General features: G+C 41.3%; 1 protein-coding gene across 2 annotated transcripts in view; it reads left to right on the top strand.

Moving 5' to 3' along the window:
• LOC113981462 (transcription factor RFX3-like) overlaps positions 1-25,898 on the top strand; it is a 106,952-nt gene that overhangs the window by 64,305 nt on the left and 16,749 nt on the right. For both annotated transcript variants that reach the window (XM_027708859.1, XM_027708860.1), the window contains exons 5-10: positions 3,452-3,633; positions 4,400-4,519; positions 14,869-14,990; positions 18,493-18,605; positions 19,411-19,526; positions 20,015-20,169. In XM_027708859.1, the coding sequence (XP_027564660.1) occupies positions 3,452-3,633; positions 4,400-4,519; positions 14,869-14,990; positions 18,493-18,605; positions 19,411-19,526; positions 20,015-20,169 (808 nt within the window). The remainder of the gene's footprint in view (positions 1-3,451; positions 3,634-4,399; positions 4,520-14,868; positions 14,991-18,492; positions 18,606-19,410; positions 19,527-20,014; positions 20,170-25,898) is intronic.

The raw sequence follows: 25,898 nt of genomic DNA, 5'->3' as shown, positions 1-25,898 counted from the left end.
TGTTTGCAATAATGTTATCGTGTCTGCAGATTATTTACTTTTTTTCCATGGCATTCAGCTATTGACACTCTTATTTGAAGGCTGTAACCTACCAAATAATCATGTCAAGCTTTTTTTTAATTGAAATATCTTCACCCTGGAGCAAAAATCCTTACTTTATACTTATCTTGGGTTTTGCTTTTCCATTGGGCATTAATGCCAAGTTGAGGTTGAAAGAATATCTGTCAAATATAGATCATTAGTAAAATGTACTGAAAGGAATCCTAATAAATTAGAATTCATCTGGAAAAAAGTCTAATACTATATTTAGAAGTTAATTCGGAAATAATTCTGGGGTTTTGACAATCTTTTTCTTCTTTGTGAAGTAAAACAGAAATTGCTCATATTCCATAATCTAATTAGTATAGCTTAAATGGTAAAGTTGAAGGATATAATTAAGATATAGTGAAATTAGTGAAATGGTTTTGTTCATACACTCACATAAAGGTAAAAGTTTATAATAATATTTTTCCTAGGCTTTGTTTCAGAATTTTAAATGCTCAATATAAAAAAATTTGTGAATGTTAAGACTTTTAAAATAATGTATTTATATCCAAAAGTTGATATAGGGGTGATGAACTGCACTTTTTATGTTTATTTAAAGTGCAACATTATCTACATCCATCTTGGAACCAGCTAGATCTTGCTTCTCCTGCATCTTTACATAGAGCTCTTGTTTAGGAACCTAAGCATGATAGTTCTGGTGATGTTTTCTGCAAGGAAGTAAACACGAACATGGTCTTTGAAAGGTCTGGAGTAAATGTTTTCCTAATTTTTCTTTCATTTTTCATGTATTGTGCTTGGTAAATTGTTCACAACTGACTTAAACAGAACTGTATGTCCAATATATTAATTATAATCTAATTTTTACTAATAGAATCACAGAATATGCTGAGTTGTAAGTTCTGCAATAAAGAAGGGTCAGAGTGGAAACATATTTCAAGAATAATGGGCACTAAAATATTGATATTCTTGTTCTTTAAATGACATGTTTTATTGAACATTAGTAGAACAGAATTTGTTCAGTGATCTATTAGTAAATAGCCCTGCAGAGTAGCATATTCAATGTCACATAATTATTATATATTTTACTGTACTTTAAACACATATCTTGGTCATATTAATTGCTTTGGTGGAATAAATTTAAATGTATTATACAACTCTGTGAGGCTTCAGCATACTGGAATACAATTTTGTTCCAAATGCCAAAACCAAATCCATGGTTTGGGGATTTATTGGATGCTCAAACTAAGCCCAGACTTTTTGTGTGAATTGTGAACCTGGAAAATTGGATGTTCGTGCTAATTCATTTTGGTATAATTACTTTCTTAAGTAATTAGTAAATACAAGAAGAAAACAAAATTTGGGAATCATTCAAGTGGAAATTATTTCGATTTACTCTTGTCCCACTGCTTGTTACTTATGAGAAGAGACTAACACCCACCTTGCTACAAGCTCCTTTCAGGTAGTTGTAGAGAGAGATAAGGTCCCATCTGAGCCTCCTTTTCTCCAGGCTCCTTCAGCTGCTTCTCATAAGACTTGCGCTCCAGACCCTTCAGCAGCTTCCTTGCTCTTCTTTGGACACGCTCCAGCACCTCAATGTCTTTCTTGAAATGAGGGGCCCAAAACTGAACACAGTATTTGAGGTGTGGCTTCACCAGTGCTGAGTACAGAGGGAAAATCACTTCCCTAGTCCTGCTGGCCACACTTTTTGACACAAGCCAGGATGCCATTGGCCTTCTTGGCCACCTGGGCACATTGCTTGCTCATGTTCAGTCAGCTGTCGACCAGCACCCCCAGATCCTTTTCTAACCTGCAGTTTTCCAGCCACTCATCCCCAAGCCTGTAGCATTGCATGGGGTTGTTGTGACCCAAGTGCAGGACCTGTCACTTGGCCTTGTTGAACCTCATACAAGCTCTGTAGAGATTTCCTACCCTCAAGCAGATCAACACTCCCGCCCAACTTGGTGTCACCTACAAACATATTGAGGGTGCACTCGATCACCTCATTCAGATCATTGTTAAAGATATTAATCAGAACTGGCCCCAATACTGAGCCCTGGGGAACATCACTTGTGACTGGCCACCAACTGGATGTGACTTCATTCACCACCACTCTTTGGGCCCAGCCATCCAGACAGGTTTTTACCCAGCAAAGAGTATGCCTGTCCAAGCCATGAATAGCCAGTTTCTCCAGGAGAATGCACTGGGAAACACTGTCAAAGGCCTTACTAAAGTCCAGGTAGAGAACATTCACAGCTTTTCCCTCATCCACTAAGTGGATCATCTTGTCATAGAAGGAGACCAAGTTAGTCAAGCAGGACCTGCCTTTCATAAACTCATACTGGCTGGGCTTGATTCCCTGGGTGTCCTGTACATACCATGTGGTGGTGCTCAAGATGATCTGCTCCATGACCTTCCCTGGCACTGAGGTCAGACTGACAGGCCTGTAGTTCCCTGGATCCTCCTTCTGGCCCTTCTTATAGATTTGCTAACTTCTAGTCAACTGGGACCTCTCCGGTTAGTCAGGACTGCTGATAAATGACCATTATAAAAATATTTCCATTTTATTCTCTTACACTGGTAAATGTCATTAAAATGACCATTTTACTTGAGTTTTTTGTGTATGTTACTATTTGTCCTACACAAAGGTACAGTGATGTATTAGAAACTGTTTGTCTACATGCTTGCAAAATTGCCCACCCAAATTCTACAATAAATTACACAGAAAAAAAAAGAATACTACATTCTACTACATTCACTACATTCTGTTACGCTTTGAAGTCAAAACCAAACAGGCTACAACAGAAAGGGATTGGGCCCATAATACTCTATAGATGTACAAGTTATTTTTCATGTCATCTAGATTGCTTGTTACCTTATATTTGATAGTTTCTTCCTTGTATTTGGAAGACAATAAACCCTATTCAGTTAAATGGAGTACTGGGGTTTTTTATTTGTATTTTTTAATTCTGGGTGAAGAGAAATTAAAAATGTATTAACTTAGTTCTATTAAGTTTTTTTCATGCAATTAATATAAATTGCATTGATTATTTTAGTTCCTTGGAGTTCCAACAATTTTTCTCCAAAGCACAAATAACTTCATAAAATGTTAATGTATGATACTGAATCTGAAATATTTTTAGAAGTGGAGCTATCTGAGTTCACAAGTGCCATGAGTTTTGTTATTTCCTTGTAATCCTAAAAAACCCCAAACTAAAACATCATTGCATATCTAGCATTGAAAGAGATTTAAAGAGATTATATTTACTTGAAGAAGAAAGTCCCTGTATTAAACAGACCTTAAGAGTGGTCTAAAAAATATCAGAGGTCTATGTTGTACAATTAAGTGGGATTTCTTAGTAGAGTAATACTAAATTTACATATGTTCACTCTTTCATATTTGACATAGCTCCAATGGCTTTTAGACAACTATGAAACTGCAGAAGGAGTGAGTCTCCCCAGAAGTACCCTTTACAACCATTACTTGCGTCATTGTCAGGAGCACAAGTTAGATCCAGTCAATGCTGCCTCCTTTGGAAAACTCATACGGTCAATCTTCATGGGATTACGGACCAGAAGACTGGGAACCAGGTTTGCGTTAATAAAATCGTAAAGTATAACAGAAAATATCCATTATAATAGTGAATGTGAAGCTCATATGTTAAAAACAAGCAAGGAAATAAGCAAATAAAAATATTCAAAACCTTACTGTTAAGGGAGTTGCCAAATCCAGCAGACTTCAGGACCCAGGGGACTCCTGGTCTGCTATAGCCAGATTCTGTGTACTCTTATGACCCAGATATCTTCCATCTCAGTCCAATAGATGCAGCTACTGCTGTTTCCATTTTCAGGTCCGACTAGTAGTGAGACTGAACATGCATTCCAGAGGTGCAGACAAACACACACGTGACACTAACACAGCTAACTACAGAAGTTAACACAGGGTAATGCCTTTACCAGCACCCATATAGACACTCTCATAAACATGAATGCAGATAGCCCAATTCTGTTCTTTCTTTCCAGCTGACCAGGACTGAAGTTGATTAGTGAAACATTCACAAACCCTCACTCACAAGCATGCTCCATTTATGGAATTGTTTTATTCACTATGACTGCATAAGTCGTGTATTTGTTTTTTCTTACCTTATTCTATTTAAATGAAGTCCAACAGTAAAGTGCTGGAAAATATAGTTTAAGTGAACTGATTTCCAGAAGCTGGTGGAGTTATATCAGTTTTATACTAGAGTGAGAGGAAAGACAAGCCTAACTTTTATGTACTGTTTTCCAGTCAAGGCAAATTGTGAAGTATGATGTATATATAAAAAAACCCCAATGTTATTTTTGTTCTTTCACGAAGGGGGAACTCCAAATACCATTATTATGGGATTCGTGTCAAACCAGATTCTCCCCTTAATCAACTACAAGAGGACATGCAATATATGGCTATGAGACAGCAACCCATGCAGCAGAAACAGAGGTATGGTGTTATATAAAACTATGTTTTCATATTTCTAGTTCTTGAAATCTTACCTCTCCTCATTTATGTGACAAAGTTGAACCTCTAATGAAACTTGTTTAACTTCTCTTGGGAAAAATAAAGGTTTGTCAGTTCAGCAGTTGATATCACTGGAGTTTGATATCAATAGACATACCTAAAATCTCATAAATTTCAAAAATTGATAATAAAAGTAAAATATCACCCAATTCTTCTGAACAGGCACTTCTTGTCAGTCTTAGGTTATTTTCTCACAAGATGGCAAAAAAAAGTAATAGAAGCTTTGAATTTCAAATTCTGTTGTTCATTTTCATTTCTTTAATCAGCACATATAAAAAATGATAGAAGAACTTGTGATTAGGTTCAGCTTTGTGTTGATTTCCTCCTCCTGGAAAGAACTGATGTATCAAAACCCTGGATTTGAGGAGAGAAGACTTGGGCCTCTTCTGGGCTCTGCTTGGAATAATCCCATGGGAGACAGTCCTATGGGGCAAAGGGGTCCAGAGGAGTTGGTTTATTTTTCAAGGATCACCTTCTTGAAGCTAAAGAATGGTCCATCCCAACATGCAGGAAGTCAAGCTAAGGTGGAAGGAGGCCTGCATGAATGAACAAGGAGCTCCTGACAAAGCTCAAATATATAAAGGAAGTATACAAGAGGTGGAAGCAAGGTCAGGGAACCCAGGAGGAATATAGAGTCTGTCTATAGACACTCTCTCTATATATAGACTGTCTGAGTGTGCAGGGATGGTGTTAGGAAAGCCAAAGCCCACCTATTAAGGACAGGAAGATTATTGGGAGTTGTCAGCATGTATTTACAAAGGGGAAGTCATGCTTGAACAACCCAATAGTCTTCTAGAATGAGGTGAATGGCTCTGTGGATGAGGGGAGAGCAATGGATTATGTCTATATTGACTTTAGCAAGGCTTTCAACACTATTCCTGTCAGGGAGCAGTGAGGGCTAGCTTCTCCCTAAGGAATGGGGAGTTGGGAGTTGAGTACCATGATACACACAGCAAGGACCTCACCAGCCTGGGCCTAGTCCTGCAGTATACAAGTGAAGTGAGCAGGACAGATCTGGAGATGTTAGTCAGATTCAACCAAGAATCCAGATCATCACACAGATTTGTGGTGATGGCACAGGTCCAAGGTCAAGACAGGAAGTCAGTCCACAAATCAGACTCAGGTCTGGTGAGGACAACTAGGGTCAGACACAGCCCACTGATCATTGGGTAAGTCCCTAGGGGCAAGACAGGTCCAAGGTCAAGTAAGAAAGCAAATCCATCAGTTGGGGTGCAGGTCAATGGGATCCATATCAGTCACAGTCATGGCTGTGGCTGAGCTAGAGATCAGTACTCCTACAACACAGGGATCTTATCAATGTGTATAAATACCTGATGGGAGGGAGTAAAAGAACAAACCAGACTCTTCTCAGCAGTGCCCAGTGACAAGACAATGAGCAACGGGCACAAACTGAAAAACAGAAAATGTCATTTGGTTGGAATGTATCTCTGGCTATTGTCTAGTCCAATCCTCCCAGCTCAAAGCAGTATCAGCTAGAGGAGGTTGCCCAAGACCATGTACAGTTGGGTTTTGAATTTCTCTAAAGATGGAGACTCTACAAACTTCCTGGGCAAGCTGTTTCAGGGTTCAACCACCCCTAAAGTAAAAAAAGTATTTTCTTATATTTAAGCAGAATTTCCTCTGTTTAAATTTGTGCCCATTGCCTTTTGTCCTTTCACTGGATACTAATGAAAATAGTGTGGATCTGCTTTATTTATTCAATCCCAACAGTATATATAAAGTAGTTTCAATGATCTTTGTTCATTCATCCCCTAATTCAGTTCAGGTGTGCAAAGATTTCAGTAAAATAAATTTCCAAATCCCAGACATTCTAAATAGATGAAATGCAGAGAGCAGGGAGCTAGATTGTGTGATATTTACAAGGTGAAAAACTTAGTACTCTCTTTTCTGTGCAAAATCAGATATACTAATATACTTTTCAGAAAACAAAATAGAAAAATTAGAAATTTTCATTGAAAAAATTGGAAACTCATGAACCAACGGTTACCTACACGATGTTTTGTGCAAAAACTGCCAACTTTGAAGTTTTTGACTTAAATTTTTTTCATGGAAAACTAGACATTTTAAAAGCAAGACCAGATGTTTTCCTAATATTTTTATCACATTGGAATATGGTTAACATAATAGTAATTTTAAACAAAATTTTAAATATATATATAAAACACCAGTATTTCTTATTCTAACGTTTAATACAATTTTGCTGTTCTCTAGCATGCAGAAATCTTTACTTTTACTTTTTATTTCTGTCGATATCCTTATTTTGCAGTGTTTAGGATACAGTTTAGTCAGATTTTCTCATGAAATGTGTATGGGGGAAAGCTTGACCCATATAGTTGCTTGTTTATTTTAATGCAAATCAAGATTCTCATGTATGTACTAGACCTCAGAAGTTAATGCTTGGGAGGTGGGGGAGAGGATAAAAGAGCTACATGTAAGAAAAATAAACAAAAGCATGCATTAAGCTGCATTGCATTTGTTTAACACTATATTTCCAAACTAAGACTTTTTCAATGGTTATGAAGCATGATTAGCATATATATGAGAAGTTTTGTATATATCGGTATATATGTATTGTTGCCTAAAGAAAATACAGGGAGAAAAAAAACTCCGAGGCAAATTAGTTTTGGAGGTGAGATAAGGAAAGGATTTTAATTTGTGCCTCTGAGGCATGAGATTACAAGACACGTACCACCCCCCCCATGTACAGTTGTTACAAATTATAATACTGTCTGTCTAATCCCAGATGTTTCCACCCTGTGGCTTTTGCCCCGATCCACCCTCATCCCGCCCCCTGGGAATTGGGGCTAGGGGCTTTTCGAGACCACCTCTTCATCATCTTCATCTTCTTCGGGGTACAGGGGGCACACGTTCACCCAGTTCTTGACTGTACTCTTGCGGTTTAGGCCAAGGTACGAGTGTTCTCTAAACAAAATGGGCCTACTTTGACAAGAGACTAAACATTTTTGCTGGAATTCAGGGGATATTGATATGGGGAGCATGGAATGGGGTAATAGGGGTTGAGGAATGTGTAAACTACTGCGCTAAAGGGTGAGGGATATAATACAGTTACTTCTAAAATCTACAAAAAGTTAAAAATCTAAAAATCCATAGGCATCAGTATAAATTTTCTCTTACAGTATTCAGAAGTCTAGCATGTTTTAACATGAGATAAAAGGCTTAATACTATAGTTTGAGTCACTAGGAGCAAACTTTATTATTTCCAGTTTTATTAATGTTTCTAATTTGATTTAAAAACTAAAAAAAAATGTTTTAACATCTGTGCAACAATTCTCTTATAAGAAGACATTCAGAGCAAAAAGAATCTCAGAATCACAAATGTTTCCTTCTCCCTTCTGATAACTTAAGTTGGGTAATGTTATTTATGTTCTGTCCTTTAGAATCAGCTGGCAACTATGTTTGTTTTTTCTGTTTGGGTGTATCAATTTTACCCCCTCTCCATCAATCACATCTAATTGGGTAGACACTTCTAGTTCTTGACTTCTTGACAAAGTGTAGGCCGAATTTATGCTACAGACCACTTTTCATCATTCTTCCTTAATTTGAAAGGTCATGCAACTTTCCTACTTCTGTCACAGCATATTGGGTATATGTAGCAAGGTTTTGGTAGTGGATAAGGGGCTGCCCTGTGCTGGACACAGCTGGTTCCAGCTGGCTTGCTAATGGACCCAATGCAGGCCAAAGCTGAGCCAATCAACAAAGCTGGTGTTGCCTCTGTGAAAACATACTTAGGGCAAAATCCACCAGACATGCAGAGGAGTAGGGGAGAAAAAAGAGTGAGAAACAGCAGTACAAAGAGAGGTCAGAGAAGAAGGTGGGGGAGGAGGTGCTCCCTAGTGCCAGAATCAATATTCACATAGCAGCTTATACAACAGACCACGCTGGAGTAGTTGGACATTTTGTGAAGGAACTGCAGCCCATGGAGAATCCATGATGGAGGAGACAAGTGTGAGAAGGAAGGAGTGGCAGAGAGATTTTGTTATGTACTGACCATAACACCCTTCCACTCGCCTCCTTGAGCTGCTCATTGCCTCACTGAAGGGGCTGCATGTAACCTGTGTCAATAACAAGGGTGGGAGAAGAGGAGCCTGGAATGAAGGCATGAGCCTGGGAAAGGAGGAAGGGTATTTTAATATTTGTCCTTTTGTTTCCTGCTACCTGAAGTAGTAATTACATTTTTAGTTTAATTGATGATAAATTAACTTAATTTTACCTAAGTTGTCTGTTTTGCCCCAACAGTGATTATCTTGACCTACAATCTTTCTTGCTCCTGTTCTTCCTATTTTCTCCACCTGACCCACTGGGGCAGGGGGAGTGAGAGTGGCTGAGTGGGAGTTTCACTGTTAGCCAAGGTTAAACCACCACAAATATGAATATATCCAAAGACCTGCTAGACATATGCTTGTGTTCAATGTTTGACATGGCCCTGAATTCAGGGTCTGAGATTTCAGAAATGAATTTCAGTTGAGTGGCAACAATCACTGAGCTAATTCAAAGGTGGTGTTTCTAGTTGCTGAGTCACATTTGTGGTCAACATGAGCTATGGGAGTGCTACTTCTCTGTTTCAATAAGAAATTAAAAAATAGTAAATGTAAACTACAGATGACTGTTGCTAACAGTCCCATCTCCCAGTTGAGACAGTTGCTTGGACACAACAGAAACAGATCAAGACATTTAAAGCACCTTTGGACTGAAATAGAAGAAATGCACAGGTAAGGACTTGCCTCACCTATATAGGTAATAGCCCTGCCTTTCAACTGGAGCTGCTGTATGGCTCAGACTTCCAAATGGAAGGCTGGTTTGCATTTGACATACTGGTGCTAGATGGTTTATGGGAAGGAAATGCCAGGATGTTTAAATAATTGAATTCACAGCATCACAGAATTGTTGAGGTTGGAAGGGACCTCTGGAGGTCACCTTGTCCAATTCCCCTACTCAGGAAGGACCACCTAGACCAGTTGACCAGGACTGTGTCCAGATGGCTTTTAAATATTTCCAAGGAGGGAGACTCTACCACCTCCCTGGGAAACTTGTTCCAGTGCTCAATCACTGTATGTTTCCTGATGTTCAGAGGCAATCTCCTGTGTTTCAGCTTATGCCCACGGCCTCTTTTGCTTTCACGGGGCACCACTGAAAAAAACTTGGCTCTATCTTCTTTGTATCTTCCCTTCAGGGATTCATATACATGAATAAGATCCCCCCTGAGCCTTCTCTTCTCCAGGGTAAAGAGTCCCAGCTCTCTCAGCCTTTTCTCATAGGAGAGATGCTTCAGTTCCTTAATCATCTTGGTGACCCTTTACTGGACTCTCTCTAGTATGTCCATGTCTCTCTTGTACTGGGGAGCCCAGAACTGGACACAGTACACCAGGTGTGGCCTCACCAGTGCTGAGCAGAGGGGAAGGATCATGTCTTTCCACCTATTGGCAATGCTTTGCCTAATGCAGCCAATGGTACCATTGGCCTTCTTTGCAGCAAGGGCACACTGCTGGTTCATGTTCAACTTTCTGTCCAAAAGGACCCCCAGGTCCTTTTCTGGAAGCAGCACAACCCTCTGTAATATCAACCACTCTTCCCAGTTTTGGTGCTGTCTGCAAAGTTGCTGAGGGTACACTCTGCCCGATCATACAGATCATTAATGAAAATGTTGAACTGGACTGGACCCAGTATTGACCCATGGGGTACACTGCTAGTCACTACACTTTTTGCCACTGATCACCACTCTCTGGGCCCAGCCATTGTGGTGGGTTGACCTTGGCTGACTGCCAATTGCCCACCAAGATGCTCAGTAGGAGAAGGGAGAAAAATACGACAAAATGCTCGTGGGTCAAGATAAGGACAGGGAGATCACTCAGCAATTACCATCAGGCAAAACAGACACAACTTGGGGAAATTAATTCAATTTATTGTCAATCAGAGTTGGATAATGAGAAATAAAAACAAGTCTAAAAAAATTTTACTCTCAACCCTTACTTCTTTGCAGGCTCAACTTCACTCCCAATTCTTCTACCTCCTCCCCCCGAGCAGCACAGAGGGATGGGGAATGGAGGTTGCAGTCAGTTCATAATGCATGTCTCTGCCTCTCCTTTCTCCTTGCCTGCTTCAGTGTGGAATACATCCCACAAGAGACAGTCCTTCATGAATTTCACCAATGTGGGTCCTTCCCATAGACTGCAGTCCCTTATGAACTTCTCCAGCATGGGTCCTTAGCACGGAGTGCAGTCCTTCAGGAACAAACTGCTCCAGCATGGGTCCCCCGTAAGGTCACAGGTCCTGCCAACAAACCTGCTCCAGTGTGGGCTCTCCATGGGCTACAGCTTCCTTCAGGGCACATCTACTTCTCTTGTGTGGGTTCCTCACAGGCTGCAGGGTGGATATCTGCTCCACCATGAATCTCCATGGGCTGCAGGGGGACAACCTGCTTCACCATGGGCTGCAGAGAAATCTCTGCTCCAGCAACTGAAGCACCTCTTCCCCTTCCTTCTTTTCTGACCTTGGTGTCTGCAGAGTTATTTCTTTCACATAATCTCACTCCTGTCTCCCAACTGCTGTTGTGCAGCATTTTTTACCCTTTTTAAAATATGTTATCAAAGAGGAGCTACTAATGTCTCTGATTGGCTCAGACTTTGGCCAACAGTGGGCTCGTCAGCCTGACTTCAGTGCCTGGCAAAGTTATGGGGCAGATCATCCTAAGTGCAGTCACACAGCACTTACAGGATGGACAAGGGATCAGACCCAGCCAGCACAGGTTTAGGAAGGGCAGGTCCTGTCTGACCAACCTGATCTCCTTTTATGATCAGGTGACCTACCTGGTGGATGAAGGGAAGGCTGTGGATGTGGTCTATCTGGACTTCAGCAAAGCCTTTGACACCCTCTCTCATAACATTCTCCTGAAAAAACTGGCAACCTGTGACTTGGACAGGTGCACTCTGTGCTGGGTTAGGAACTGACTGGAGGGCCAGGCCCAGAGAGTGGTGGTGAACGGTGCTGCATCCAATTGGCGACTGGTCACTAGTGGTGTCCCCCAGGGATCAGTGTTGGGCCCAGTTCTGTTTAATATCTTTATTGATGATTTAGATGAGGGAATTGAGTCCACCATTAGCAAATTTGCAGATGACACTAAGCTGGGGGGGAGTGTCGATCAACTGGAAGGCAGGAGGGCTCTGCAGAGGGACCTGGACAGACTGGAGAGTTGGGCTGATTCCAACGGGATGAGGTTCAACAAGGCCAAGTGCTGGGTCCTGCACTTTGGTCACAACAACCCTGCAGCACTACAGGATGGGCACAGAGTGGCTGGAGAGTAGCCAGGCAGAGAGGGACCTGGGAGTTTGGATTGACAGGAAGCTGAACATGAGCCAGCAGTGTGCCCAGGTGGCCAAGAAGGCCAATGGCATCCTGGCCTGTATCAGGAACAGTGTGGCCAGCAGGACCAGGGAAGTGATTCTTCCCCTGTACTCAGGGCTGGTGAGGCCACACCTGGAGTACTGTGTCCAGTTCTGGGCCCCTCAGCTCAGGAAGGATATTGAGGTGCTGGAGCAGGTCCAGAGAAGAGCAACAAGGCTGGTGAAGGGACTTGAACACAAGTCCTATGAGGAGAGGCTGAGGGAGCTGGGGTTGTTCATCCTGGAGAAGAGGAGGCTCACGGGAGACCTCATCACTCTCTACAACTCCCTGAAAGGAGGTTGTAGCCAGGTGGGGGTTGGTCTCTTCTCCCAGGCAGCTATCAGTAAGACAAGAGGGTATGGTCTTAAGCTCTGCCAGGGGAGGTTTAGGTTGGATATTAGGAAGAAATGCTTTACAGAGAGGGTAATCAGGCATTGGAATGGGCTGCCCAGGAAGGTGGTGGATTCTCCGTCCCTGGAGGTTTTTAAGATGAGACTGGATGTGGCACTTAGTGCCATGGTCTAGTAACCATGGTGGTAGTGGATCAAGGGTTGGACTTGATGATCTTAGAGGTCCTTTCCAACCCAGCTGATTCTATGATTCTATGATCTTGGAGCTGGCTGAAACTGGTTCTTTCTGACATGGGGACATCTCCTGTCTCCTTTTAGAAGGCACCCCTGTAGACTCCCGCTACCAAAATCTTGCCATGTTACAGTACAGCCATTCAGCCAATTCTCAATCCATCTCACTGTCTGCTTCTCCCCTCATCTACCAGGCCAGCCATTTCATTGTAGAAGTTTATCAGTTTGGTCAAGCGTGAATTCCCTTTGGTGAATCCATGCTGACTACTCCCAATCACCACCTTCTTGATGCATTTGTAAATGGTTCCTAGGTTTAGCTGCTCCATCACCTTCTCAGGATCGAGCTGAGGCTGACTGGCCTGTAAAAGCTGTTAAAACTGTTTGACTCCTATAATGTCACCTGTAATAACACCAGAATTAAGACTTTTCACCAAGATTTTTTACTTGAAGTACATTGGGGCAAATGGCAGGATAATCCAGATTCCTAGCATCCAGATTTTTTTTTTGTGTGAAAGTTCTTTTTAAACCCTAGAAACTCAAAGGACTGTTACTTTTATGCATTCAAGGCACTTTGGATTCTACTCCAAGAGCTGAAAAGTTTTTTAAATATTAAATTTTGTAGAAACTAGTGGAACTATGTGAACATACTGATTTTAATTTAAAAATAGAAATTGATCTTCTGCCAGGTATTTTTAATGATAAAATATAATGAGAATAAAGTTAAAAGTTCTTACAAAATGAGGTTTTGGGATTGCAAATGGATCTACCAAGTGATGAGAACTTTATCCATAAGAGTTCAATGTTACTGTGATACTAGAGATTAAACTTTAGTCTTCTAAAGTTGATTACAGTTGTGCTATTTATTTCTGCAGGCCTGGGATTTTATCCTGAACCTTTAAAATAACCAAACTTCATGTAAAAGTCCCATAGATTAAGATGATAACAGAAACTTTTGTTTCCAAGTATTAACATTCCTAAAGTTATCATACTCTATGTTAATCAGGCCAAGAGGCATCTTTTTGAGAAGTATACATCTTATATATCACATGTTCTATGTTATTGTATAGTTAAATATATGTCTAGAATGACCAGAACCTTGGATGCTTGCTTCTTATGGGAGCTTTCTCATAAACTAAAATCTAAATAGTTACATAGGGCATTCCTATTATCTGTTTAATAAGATCAAAGTGATAACATGCTCACATCTGACTCAACTGCTTCTTAAGAGGAGCATTTTCAGAGTGGAATTTGTTGATGTTTCTAAAGTTAATATAAAGCCTTACAATCTGCAATTTCAGACTTGAGCAACAGTTCGCATGCATTGCTTTCTGCACCGAGGTTTCTCTAGTTTTCTTCTGGCAAAAAAAGCTATTTCAGGACAAAGGTTCCAAGTTCTTACCACTAAGAGCTGTAGCAGAATTTTCAGTTGTGTTGAAGATTGCAGGCAGTCTTCAGCCTGTCAGTGTGATAGTTTTAACATCTGACCATCCAAACCAGGACTCCTATTTGTATCTTTGTCCTTTTTATCCTTTATAAAAGATTTTGTGACTTGACTGATGAAGAGTTTAGAATAGAATAGAATAGAATAGCACTATTTCAGTTGTAAGAGACCTACAACAATCATCTAGTCCAACTGCCTAACCACTTCAGGACTGACCAAAAGTTAAAGCATATTATTAAGGGCATTCTTCAAATGCCTCAAACACTGACAGGCTTGGGGCATCAACCACCTCTGTAGGAAGCCTGTTCCAGTGTTTGACCACCCCCTCAGTAAAGAAATGCTTCCTAATATCAAGTCTGAACCTCCCCTGCTTCAGCTACTTAGTTCAAGTCTAAGTAGTCTTCTCAGACCTTCTGAGCTCATGAGAAGTTTGTTACATTTTAAAATTATTTAAATTCCTTTGTCTTCAAACAGGTGCATGGCCCTTCTTTAGATGATTAAACCTTATTTTTGAGCTACTTGATTCCTGACAAGACGAGTCCTTTAAAAAGGAAATAGTGTAAATGAGCTTTAGATGTTAGTGGCATAGTTTTAAAACTAAATTCCACAAGAAATTGGTAGTTGTGCTGCGATATCCACTTTATGAATTTTATAATGCATTGCCAGTGTTCTGTGTTTCCTTGCTACAATTATTCTGATGTTACTTTTGTCTTTTGTGTGAACTAGCAAAACTGTATATTGAGACTGGGAAATCAGGCAGAACAGAGTGTGATATTGCACTTACAAAAAAAATGAACATAAAGAATAATTTTGTATTTGAAAATTTGTAGGTACAAGCCTGTGCAGAAAGTGGATGGAGTTGCAGATGGTTTCACAGGAAATGGTCAACAGACAGGTACATCTGCTGAACAAACTATAATAGCCCAAAGTCAACATCATCAACAGTTTTTAGGTATGAAAAGATGTGTTATACTGTTGTCTCATTGTTAATAGAACAAAAAGATACTCATAGGAGCTATATGTTCTGTATTGCAAGACTTCTGCAATATTTAATATGCATCATGCAAATATAAAAGGAAAAAATGTGCAAAATCTACTTGCATGGTAGATTTAAAATATATTGCAATGCAATTGCGATGAAGACTCCGAGGCAAACTGCTCTGGCAAACGTGCTCTGGAATCAAGGATCATGCAGAGGGACTGTGGGGAGAGTTCCTGAAGCAGCAAGACCTTGAAATTAGCACGGAGAGGTGCCTCAGCCCCCCTCCCCCCAGCAGGAAGCTCTGAAGCTCTGGCTCAGAGGCAGCGCTGACTCAGTATGGGTGGGATCAGGAGTGACACGTCCATTCCCCACCCCTACAAAAGTATCTCTTAGGGAGCACAGGGAGCAGAGTAGGTAAACAGGGCGTGGTGTTGCCTGGCAGTTCGCAAAGGGAGGATGCAGTCACCCACCAGCTCAAGAGGTCAGCTCAGTTGGTGGTCGTTACCCTCTCAGAAGGAGCTGAGCTATCATATCCACTCGGTGGAGAGCTATGTCCTCTGCACTTGCCAGAAAGGATGTGGTGACACAGACAAAGCTGCCATGAAAACATGCAGCCATCTAGGTCTTGGGCGACAGGGAGTGCCAGAGCCTGGCACTATATTGGATGGCAGATGAGACAACAGCTGTGTGAGGTGTGATGAAGTGGATGATCTGCTCAAGAGAGGAGGTAGAAAGGTTAAGAAGTATCAGGGAGTCTCAGGAGGAGGTTGACTGGTGGAGCCACTCTTTACCATCCCTTAGGCAAATACACCAGCCAGCCACATCACAAGAAGCAAAGGATCCTCTACTCTCTCACCACCAGGTAGAAGGAGGGGACTTAAGAGATGGGGGAGCAATGGAAACAGGTGTCTACTTGAGGCAGCAGACGAATCCCCTCCTGGCTTACCTCAGCTTCCCAGGTGCCCTTCTACAATAAGTATGAGGCTCTAGAACTTGAAGAACAGGCACAGAATCGTCAAGGTTGAAAGAGAACATCAAGATCATCTAGTCCAACCATCAACTCAGCACCACCATAATTACCCCTAAACCATATCCCCAAATGCCACATACAGTGCCTCTTGAACACAAATATAATATGGACACACTACAATATGGACAAAGATCCATACAGGTTGGAGGAGTTGCCTAAGGTGAGTAAGTCTACCCCCTGCATCACAACTGCCTCAGTCAAGAAAAAAAGAGTAGTTGTCATTGGTGACTCCCTTTTGAGAGAAACAGAGGCCTGCCTGATATGCTGACCAGACCCAACCCATAGGGAAGTCTGCTGCCTCCCTGGGGCCCGAGTAAGAGACATTACCAAGAAACTCTGTAGCCTGGTACGGCCCTCTGATTATTATCCATTACTGTTTTTTCAGGTAGGCAACAATAAAGTCCAAACAAGAAGTCTGAGGACAATCAAGATGGACCTCAGGGCTTTGGGATGACTGGTTGAAGGATCTGGAGTGTGAACAGTGTTGTCCTCTATTCTTCCAGTTGCAGGGAACAATGGGTGTAGAAAAAGGAAAATCATACAGATGAATACCTGGCTCCGAGCCTGGTGTCACTGGCAGAATTTTGGGGGTTTTGATCATGGGTTTACATGGCACCGAGCCTGCTGGCAACAGCTGGGGGACACCTGTCTCAAAGGGGGAAAAGGATCCTTGTACAGGAGTTAGCAAGGCTCACTGAGAGACCTTTAAACTAGATTTGAAGGGAATAAAATCAGGAACACTGGAGATAAGCCTGGGGATGGTATGCCATTGTTTGAGGGGTGGTGTGCTAGAGAGGTCCTTCAGTCTGCTCAGTAGAAGTATGTGATGGAGATACATGCAGTAGCAAGGATGCATGGGTTATTGATGTTCTAGAAACCGTGGAAGCAGCTGAGAATGGTCAAGCAGAAATTAGAGCTTCTCCCCTTGAAAAGGCAGTGGATCAATAACACGAAGTGTATTACATCAATGCATGCAACATAAGCAACAAACAGGAGAAGCTGGAAGCCATGGTGCAGTAGGAAAACAATGACATAGTTGCCATCACAGAGACATGATGGGACAAGTCACACAACTGATGCAGATGGTCTTTAATGTCCCTTCCAACTCACACCATTCTATGATTCTATAACCTGATGTCCTTCTATGACAAGGTGACCTGCCTAGTGGATGAAGGAAAGGCTGTGGATATTGTTTACCTAAGCCTCAGTAAAACCTTTGACACTGTGTCCCACAGCATTCTCTTGGAGGAACTGGATGCTCATGGCTTGGATGGGTACACTGTTCACTGGGTAAAAAATTGGCTGGATGGCCAAGCCCAGAGAGTGGTCGTGAATGGAGGTAAATCCAGTTGGCAGGTGATCACAAGTGGTATTCCCCAGGACTCAGTCTCGGGGCCAGTCCTGTTTAATGTCTTTATTGATGATCTGGATGAGGGGATCAAGTGCACCTCTATAAGTTTGCAGATGACACCAAATTGAACTGGAGTGTTGATCTGCTGGAGGGTAGGAAGGCTCTGCAGAGGAATATGGACATGTTGGATTGATGAGCCAAGGCCAGTGGTATGAGGTTCAACAAGGCGGAGTGCTGGGTCCTGCACTTGGGTCACAACAACCGCCTGCAGCGCTACAGGCTTGGGGAAGAGTGGTTGGAAAGCTGCCCATCAGAAAAGGACCTGGGGGTGCTGAACATGAGCCAGCAGTGTTCTCAGGTGGCCAAGAAGGCCAATGGCATCCTGGCTTTTATATTTGCTAATGTAAAAATGCTTATTAAATGTGTTATTGCAGTAATTGTACACTTTATTTTGAATTCATGTATTGGGATTTGGCCTAACCTTGCTGTTACCAAAATCATTGGGAACCTTAGGCTATAGTTAGCAGGTTTTTGAATTTTTGTTCCACTGTCCCCCTGGTTGACAGTGGACTTTCCCCCCCATACCAGTATATCTGTGGGAAACACTTATGAGAAATAGTAAAAGCACATATTGGCTACAGTTGAAAGTCTTTTTATTTTCAAATAAATATATGCTGCTGAGTCTACTAAACCCTAACATGCATGTCAATTCAAAAACTATTCAGTTGATCAAAATAAAAACTATTAAATTCTATTAATCTCTTATGTACTGACATGAATATTCTGCTTCATCCTGTCATATTCTGAAAACGAGTCTTATCTTTTTTCTATACAGATACAAGATGTATGTGTGATCATTTTTATCTGCTATCTGTCAAGAATAATTTAACATCTCCTTTTGCTTTAAAAATAGCTAGCTGGTTTGTTCACAAATTAAACTTCAAAATATATTAACTATGAAAGACATTCCTCTTTGGGCATTATGACCTTCTAGACTTTATTTCTTTACATCATCCTTAAATGTTTTCTAATCAAACTATAATTGGCATACTTTGCGATAGCTGTATTCTGTTATGTTGTCATGGAAACAGATGCATCTCGAGTACTTCCAGAGTTTGGGGAACTTGAAATATCTTCTCTGCCAGATGGTACTACCCTTGAGGACATAAAATCACTGCAAAGTCTTTATCGAGAACACTGTGAGGTAAGAAAAGTGGCATTTCACAGAAATCATTCTTTGAAAATTCGTGTCTTCTAGCGAGAATCAGTTCAACAGGATGACTGACACAAAGCAGATTACAGCCAGCCTACTTGTATCTTTTGCACTCCTCAAATATTTTGCTTATTCAGAAAGGACATTTGCAAAAAGACTTCTGGAATTTCTCTCTTAACAGGGAAAGAAAATAATAGGTAATAGAATACCAATACTGGAATGTAATCATGTGTAGGTTTTGAGAATTTTAGATAAAACAAACTTTAGATAATATATATACAGAATTTTGCTTTTTTTATAGGAGTTAAAATTAGATTAAATTATTTCTAATGTTTATGTTAAAAACAAACTCAATTTTTCTTCAAGTTTTAAAGAAGCAGTTTGTTTAAGAACTTAAAGCCACATTTTATATTGAATAATGTGTTTTAAAATTATTGTTGATAGGGCTTTAAAGCATGTAATGAAGTAACAAAATTAATGAAATAGCAGGTTTCCTTTGTGTTTGCAATAGTATTAAAAGTTCTGTTTAGGTGAATTCACCTGGTATATGTGCTTAGGTTCTTTTCTGGAGGCTTCCATGTATTTCCTCTTGGCCTGATCTGAGTCTCTGTCCACACTAGTCTGGACAGTTGGAAAAATTTTTCCTAAAAAGTTATCAAAAAGTATATTATACATTTATTTATAAGAATACATTTTAATATTTTTTCTGCAAAATGACTGGGGCAGCTATACCCCTGTGAAGAATTGGAGGGGAATCACATAGAAGACTATCTGCACTGGTTTTATATTTTTTCAGGCAATTGTGGATGTTATTGTGAATCTTCAGTTTAGCCTGATAGAAAAATTGTGGCAAACTTTCTGGCGCTATTCTCCCTCTGCTCCAGCTGACGACACAGCTATTATTGAACTGAGGTCAGTAAATGTCTCTTTGCTTACTGTTCACCATCATGATAGAACAGCAGGAGTCAAATCAAAGAAAGACTTAGTTTTACATATAGGCTAAGAACCTTTTCTGGTATCAGTAGTTTTTCAGGTTAAATTTTTGTTGTCTGATATTTGACATATAGGCTGTTGGTATATGTCAAACTGCAGCCTTGAAATTATTGTATACATCTTCTATTTTTTCCTTTGGATGACTAAATTCAAAGTATCTCTTCACAATATATTGTCTGGTCTGTTTAAATTGCAAGGACCATTTTATCATACCTCTGCATAATTTATGGTCTGGAGCAGAACTTTGGAGGCCATTTTTTTTCCCCCAGTTTCATATGACCAAGTTAGAGTTTCAATTGGATGTAACAGAGATATCTATAAAGTTTTCATTAAATAATCTATTTCAAAATCCTTTGTACTTATCTGTATGTAAATGCATTTCCATTTGTTACATTTATTCACACCAGCAATCTGAGTGAAATAGAAAGTCGACTTCCAAAAGGAAAACTAATTACTCTGTGCAAAAATGAGTCTATTCTGAAATGGATGGGTAACTGTGACCATGTGATGTACCAAGCTTTGGTGGAGATTCTCATTCCTGATGTCCTTAGACCTATTCCTAGTAAGTTAAACACAGATAACATCTCATAAGACTGTCTTTTGTTTTGTTTTATGTGGTGAAATTTTTGTGCCTCACATGAAACTTTTGGGAATGATTTTGAAGGATGTAAATTTAGTGTGTGTGTCATCTTTCCTTAATTCTGTTGAGTAGAAAAGTGTACTGGAGTTGATGTAAGCATTGTATTTAAAGAAAAGGAGAGTGGATATTTCACTGCATTTAAGAAAGCCTCTAGAATTTTTAAGAATACATTTCCCTATGGAATATACCTTTTTAACTGCAAATTTTAATTTTTTATTAATTTTAAGATAGAAATGGCTTTCTTTATATACTAGTTCTAGTCTGACAGCTGTGAATGCACTATGACCCTGAGCCTGAGTCCAATGATGTCAAGACAGCCTTTCTGCTGACCTCAGTAGGCTTTAGTTTAAGTTTTATATATAAAAGTTCTAGTTGTTAAAAAAAGTGAAATGTATATGCTTTGTCTTTTCATTTTTGGATAATTGAACATTTATGTATTATCAGTGGCTGCTAAAACCTTATCAGTTTTGATATCTATTAAACCAACATAACACTGTCAAACATCTTAAGGCTTGTTTATTGTTCCAATCTATTATACTTCATTTTCTATTTCCAACATGAAAGACTCATCAATTGATTCTAGTATTATGGCCAACTGACCATTATCAGGAATAGAGCATTCTTTTCAAAGCTGATTTTATTGCATCCATCATTGCTCAAGCATGCTATTTTTTTATGGCTGCTTTTGATAGTAAATGATTTTTAAATTGTTTTCCAGGAAGGAAAAAACATTTATTGCATGTTTTGTATGTTGTGTTAAATATTGAAAAGTAATTATAATTACATATATATATAAAATATAATATAGAATATTAAAAGAAATTATAAAAGAAATATTAGGAATGAACAGGGAGACACCAGTTAGGTTGCATTCCTCTAAAAAGTTAACAAGGTTGATAGGCCCACAAAAGTGCCTCTATAGCAATGCATACAGCATGGGTAACAAATAGGAAAAGATGGAAGTCACTGTGCACCTGGAAAGCTATAATTTAATCACCATCACTGAAACTTAGTGGGACAAATCAAACAACTGAAGCACTGCAATCAATGACTATAAACTGCTCAGAAAGCACAGGCAAGGAAGAAGGCATGGAGAGGTTGCCCTCTATGTAAAAAAATGGATTGACTGTAGAGAGCTGTCTTTGAAAACCAGTGCTGAATGGGTTGAGAGCTTATGGGTAAAAATAAGGGAAAAGCCAACAAAGACAACCTCATGGTTGGTGTTTACTACAGGCCACCAGACCAAGGGGAGCCTGTTGATGAAGTGTTCTTACTTCAGCTACAGGAAGCATCACACTCGCAGGCTCTGATCCTCGTGGTGGACTTCAACCACCCTGACACCGGCAATCTCTCTTCTCACATCTTTCAAGACCCTGAATCTAAAGGTAGAGACTGGTAGAAAGAAGTCCCTCCCATCATGGGAGAAGATCAGGTTTGTGACCACATGAGGAACCTGAGCATACACCAGTCCATGGGATGACAGGAGGAGCTGGAAGCCATTGTGCAGCAGGAAAACTATGACATAGTTGTCATCACAGAAACATGGTGAGATTACTCACATGACTGGAATGCTGGAATGAATGGATAGAAACTCTTCAGAAGGGATAGACAAGGAAGGAGAAGGCAGTGAGGTATCCTTGTATGTTAGGGAGTGTCTCAGTTGTCTGGAGCTTAATGATGGTGTCTACAGGGTTGAGTGTTTACTCAAGAATCAGGGGGAAGGCCAACAAGACATATATGGTGGGAATCTGTTATAGACCACCCAACTAGGATGAAGAGGCAGACAAAATATTCTATAAACAGCTGGGAGAAGTCCTGCGATCACTAGCTCTTGTTCTCATGGGAAACTTCAACTTATGAGGTCTGCTGAAAATACAACACAGCAGAGAGTAAACAGTCAAGAAGGTTCCTGGAGTGTGTGCAAGATAACTTCCTGACACAGCTGGTGAGGGAGCCAGCTAGGGAAGGTGCCCCACTGGACCTGTTGTTTCTGAATAGGAAAGGAGTGGTGGATGATGTGATAGTTGGAGCCCATCTTAGGCATAGCAATCTCAAAATGAGAGTTTTTGATTCTTGGACAAGTAAGGAGGGGTGCCAGTAGAACTGCCACCTTGGACTTCTGGAGGGCAGACTGGCCTGTTTAGGAGATTGGTTGAGAGAATCACTTGGGAGGCATTCCTGAAGGGCAAAGAAGTCCAGGAAAGCTGGACATTCTTCATAAAGGAAATCCTAAAGCCACAAGAACAGGTCATCCCCATGTGCCAAAAGACAAGCTGGCGGAGAAGAAGACCAACCTGCCCGAACAGAGAGCTTTGACTGGAACTTGGGGGGGAAAAAAAGGAGAGTTTATGACCTTTGGAAGGAGGGACAGGCAACTCAGGAGGACTACAAGGATGTTGTGAGTTTATGTGGGAAGAATATGAGCCAGCAGTGTGCCCAGGTGACCAAGGCCAATGACATCCTGACTTGTATCAGAAATAGTGTGGCCAACAGGACTAGGGAAGTGATTGTCTCCCTGTACTTGGCACCGGTGAGGCTGCACCTTAAATACTGTGTTCAGTTTTTGGCCTCTCAGACACTGAGGTGCTGGAACGAGTCCAGAGAAAGGCAATGAAGCTGGTGAAAGGTCTAGGGCACAAGTCTTATGAGGAGTGGCTGAATGAGCTGTGGTTGTTTAGCCTGGAGAAAAGGAGGCTCAGGGGAGACCTTATCTCTCTACAACTACCTGAAAGGAGGTTGTAGTGAGGTGGGGGTCCCTTCTCCCTAGTAACAAGCGACAGGACAAAAGGAAATGGCCTCATGTTGCACCAGAAGAAGTTTAGATTGGATATTAGGAAAAATTTCTTCACTGAAAAGGTTGTCAAGCATTGGAACAGGCTGCCCATAGAAGTGGTTGAGTCACCATCCCTGGAGGTATTTAAAAGACATGTAGACATGGCATTTAGGGACATGGTTTATTGGTGGACTTGGCAGTGTTAGGTTAATGGTTGGACTCAATAATCTTAGAGGTCTTTTGCAACCTAAATAGTTCTATGATTCTGTGACCCAACAAGATGCATGCCGGGGTCCTGAGGGAATTGATATAGTTGCCAAGCTGTTCTCCATTATATTTGAGAAGTCATGGCAATCAGACCACATCATCAGTGACTGGATGTCATAGTTTGAGACCCCCAAAATCCAATTCCACAACTCACCTCAGTGTGAGATGGGTTTTCCAGACACAACACAAGACTCAATATGGGGGGAAGGGAATTATATTACAATCACTATACAAATAAATATTATAATACATCATATACATAATCTTAAATATCTCTCCTATGATAAATCAGTATTTACATTGGATCAAATCTCTTCTCCCTCCAATAAAAGTCCAGAAGGGAAAAGCAAAGATCCTTTCCACTCTCAGGGCAGCAGCCTCTCTTCTGTCTTCCATGCAGCAGCTGTAGCTGGACTGTTGTAGCTGGATCTCTTTCCAATACACACAAGGGGGTCTCCTCTCACCCCTCTTGGCCCTTCGACTCCAAGCGAAGGTCTCGCCCGTGGACTACCAGCAGGGACAAAACTCGCTTCACCGCAGGCATATCACGAAGTGCAGGGGCATTTTCGTGAAAGTCCCTTCCTCAGGGGGTTTACCCCTGAGTCAGAACGTCTCAGGCAGCTTTCAGTTGAAAGTTTTTGCCTCAAGAGTTCTACCAGAGCTCCTGTGCTCTGTCTCAAAACTGCCAGCCTGGCAGCAGCAGCGGGGGGGGAGGGTCAAGGTCACCCCCTCCGCATTCCATCTGGTCGTCCTGGTCCAGCTCCAGGACGTTTCCGAGCTTCCCAGCTCCTCTCTCTTGTGCATGCTGCACCCCAAGACTCCTCTCAAGTAGGAGTCCATCTCCCCTCCTCTCTAGGAGGTCTCAAAGGGGTTTTGGGGGAGCTTTGATTCAGTTCTTACCCCAAAACTCTCTGTAGAGTTTAGTCCTCTCTCTCTCTCTCTCTCTCTCTCTCTCTCTCCATTAGAGATCTCTGTGTCTTCCTGCTTGGCTGCAGGCTGTCTCTGCTGCATCTTATCTCTTTCTGGATCTCTGCCATGGTTCTCCGTTCACTGCTGCTCCGCTGCCGCTCCTGCTGCCCAGTCACAGTGGAGAAACTTCCCCCAGCTCTTAGCTACAGATACCTGGCCCAGTCTAATACTGTTCCAAGTTCCTGCAGGCCCAACTGGGGGGCTGGGGGGCTGTGGCCCCCCAGCAGGGCTCCTGCCCCTTCTCCTCGTGGCTTCGGAACATGGCCACTCTCTCCCAACAACTACCTCATCCTTCTTTTCCGGTCTGGTTGTGATATGTTTATATTTTGCAGGAGCACTGATTGGCTCAACCCCAAGGGACACCACCACCTCGGGGGTTATCATTTTTTTAAATCCAGGGGGAAAACTTTTTTCCCCCACCACACTGGAAAAATGGAAACATTGCACTCATTTTTAAAAAGTGTAAAAAGGAGGACCCTGGGAACTACCATGCAGTCGGCCTCACCTCTGTTACCTGTAAGATCATGAAGCATGTTAAGGAAACTACCCAGTCTCACCATTCGTGAGACTCTCTGGCAGTCACAGTCCCAAGGACAAAGACTTTAAGTTCTGGGACTGAAGCCCCTTCACTGCAGGTGGCTCCAGTGAGCTGACGGGAGCCCCATTTGGCTCCCCACAACTCCCCCTCACACACAGTCAGACCAGGTTTTCTTACCAGTTCAACCCCAGGTTTCCCATAGCAGAATCTCAGATGTCTCATTCCATAAAGCCATTTATTCATGACACAGCAACACAGAAACAGCCTGAGCTGGTGCTTCCAAGGAGAAGTCGTGTGAATGGTAAGACTGGGTAGTTTCCTTAACAGAGCAGATCCTCCTGGAAGCTATGTCGAGGCATATGGATGACAGGGGTGACATTAGATACAGCCAACATGGCTTCACCAAGGGCAAATCATGCCTGACTAATCTAGTGGCCTTCTATGGTGGAGTGACTGCATCAGTGGAAAAGGGGAGAGCTATAGATGTCATCTACCTGGACTTCTGTAAGGCCTTTGAAACAGTCCCCCAAAATATTCTGGCCAATAAATTGGAGGCATATGGGTTTGATCAATGGACTGTTAGATGGTGTTGGGGTTTAACCCCAGCTGGCAAATAAGTACCACACAGATACTCGCTCACTCCCTCCCTCCCCTGCTAGTTGGATGGGTAATCAGAAAAAAAAAGTAAAACTTGTGGGTTGAGATAAGAACAGTTTAATAATTGAAACAAAGTAAAATATAATAATACTAATAATGTTAATGATAATAATAACAATAATAGTAATTACAATTGTAATGAAAAGGAGAAAGAAATGAAACCCAAGAAATACAAGTGATGCACAATACAATTGCTCATCACCCGCTGACTGATGCCCAGCCTGTCCCTGAGCAGCGATTGGTCACTTCCAGCTAACTCCCCCCAGTTTATATACTGAGCATGATGTTCTGTGTCATGAAATATCCTTTTGGTCAGTTCAGGTCAGCTGTCCCAGCTATGTTCCTTGCTTTTTGTGCACCTCCTCACTGGCAGAGCATGAAACACTGAAAAGTCCTTGACTTAGGGTAAGCACTACTTAGCAACAACCAAAACATCGGTGTGTTATC

This window comes from Neopelma chrysocephalum, unplaced genomic scaffold (genome assembly GCF_003984885.1).
Source record: "Neopelma chrysocephalum unplaced genomic scaffold, ASM398488v2 Primary Assembly neopelma1_96561, whole genome shotgun sequence".
NCBI classification, from domain to species: domain Eukaryota; kingdom Metazoa; phylum Chordata; class Aves; order Passeriformes; family Pipridae; genus Neopelma; species Neopelma chrysocephalum.
The sequence above is the reverse complement of the archived record's forward strand: the minus strand, read 5'-3'. Positions and strand labels throughout refer to the sequence as shown.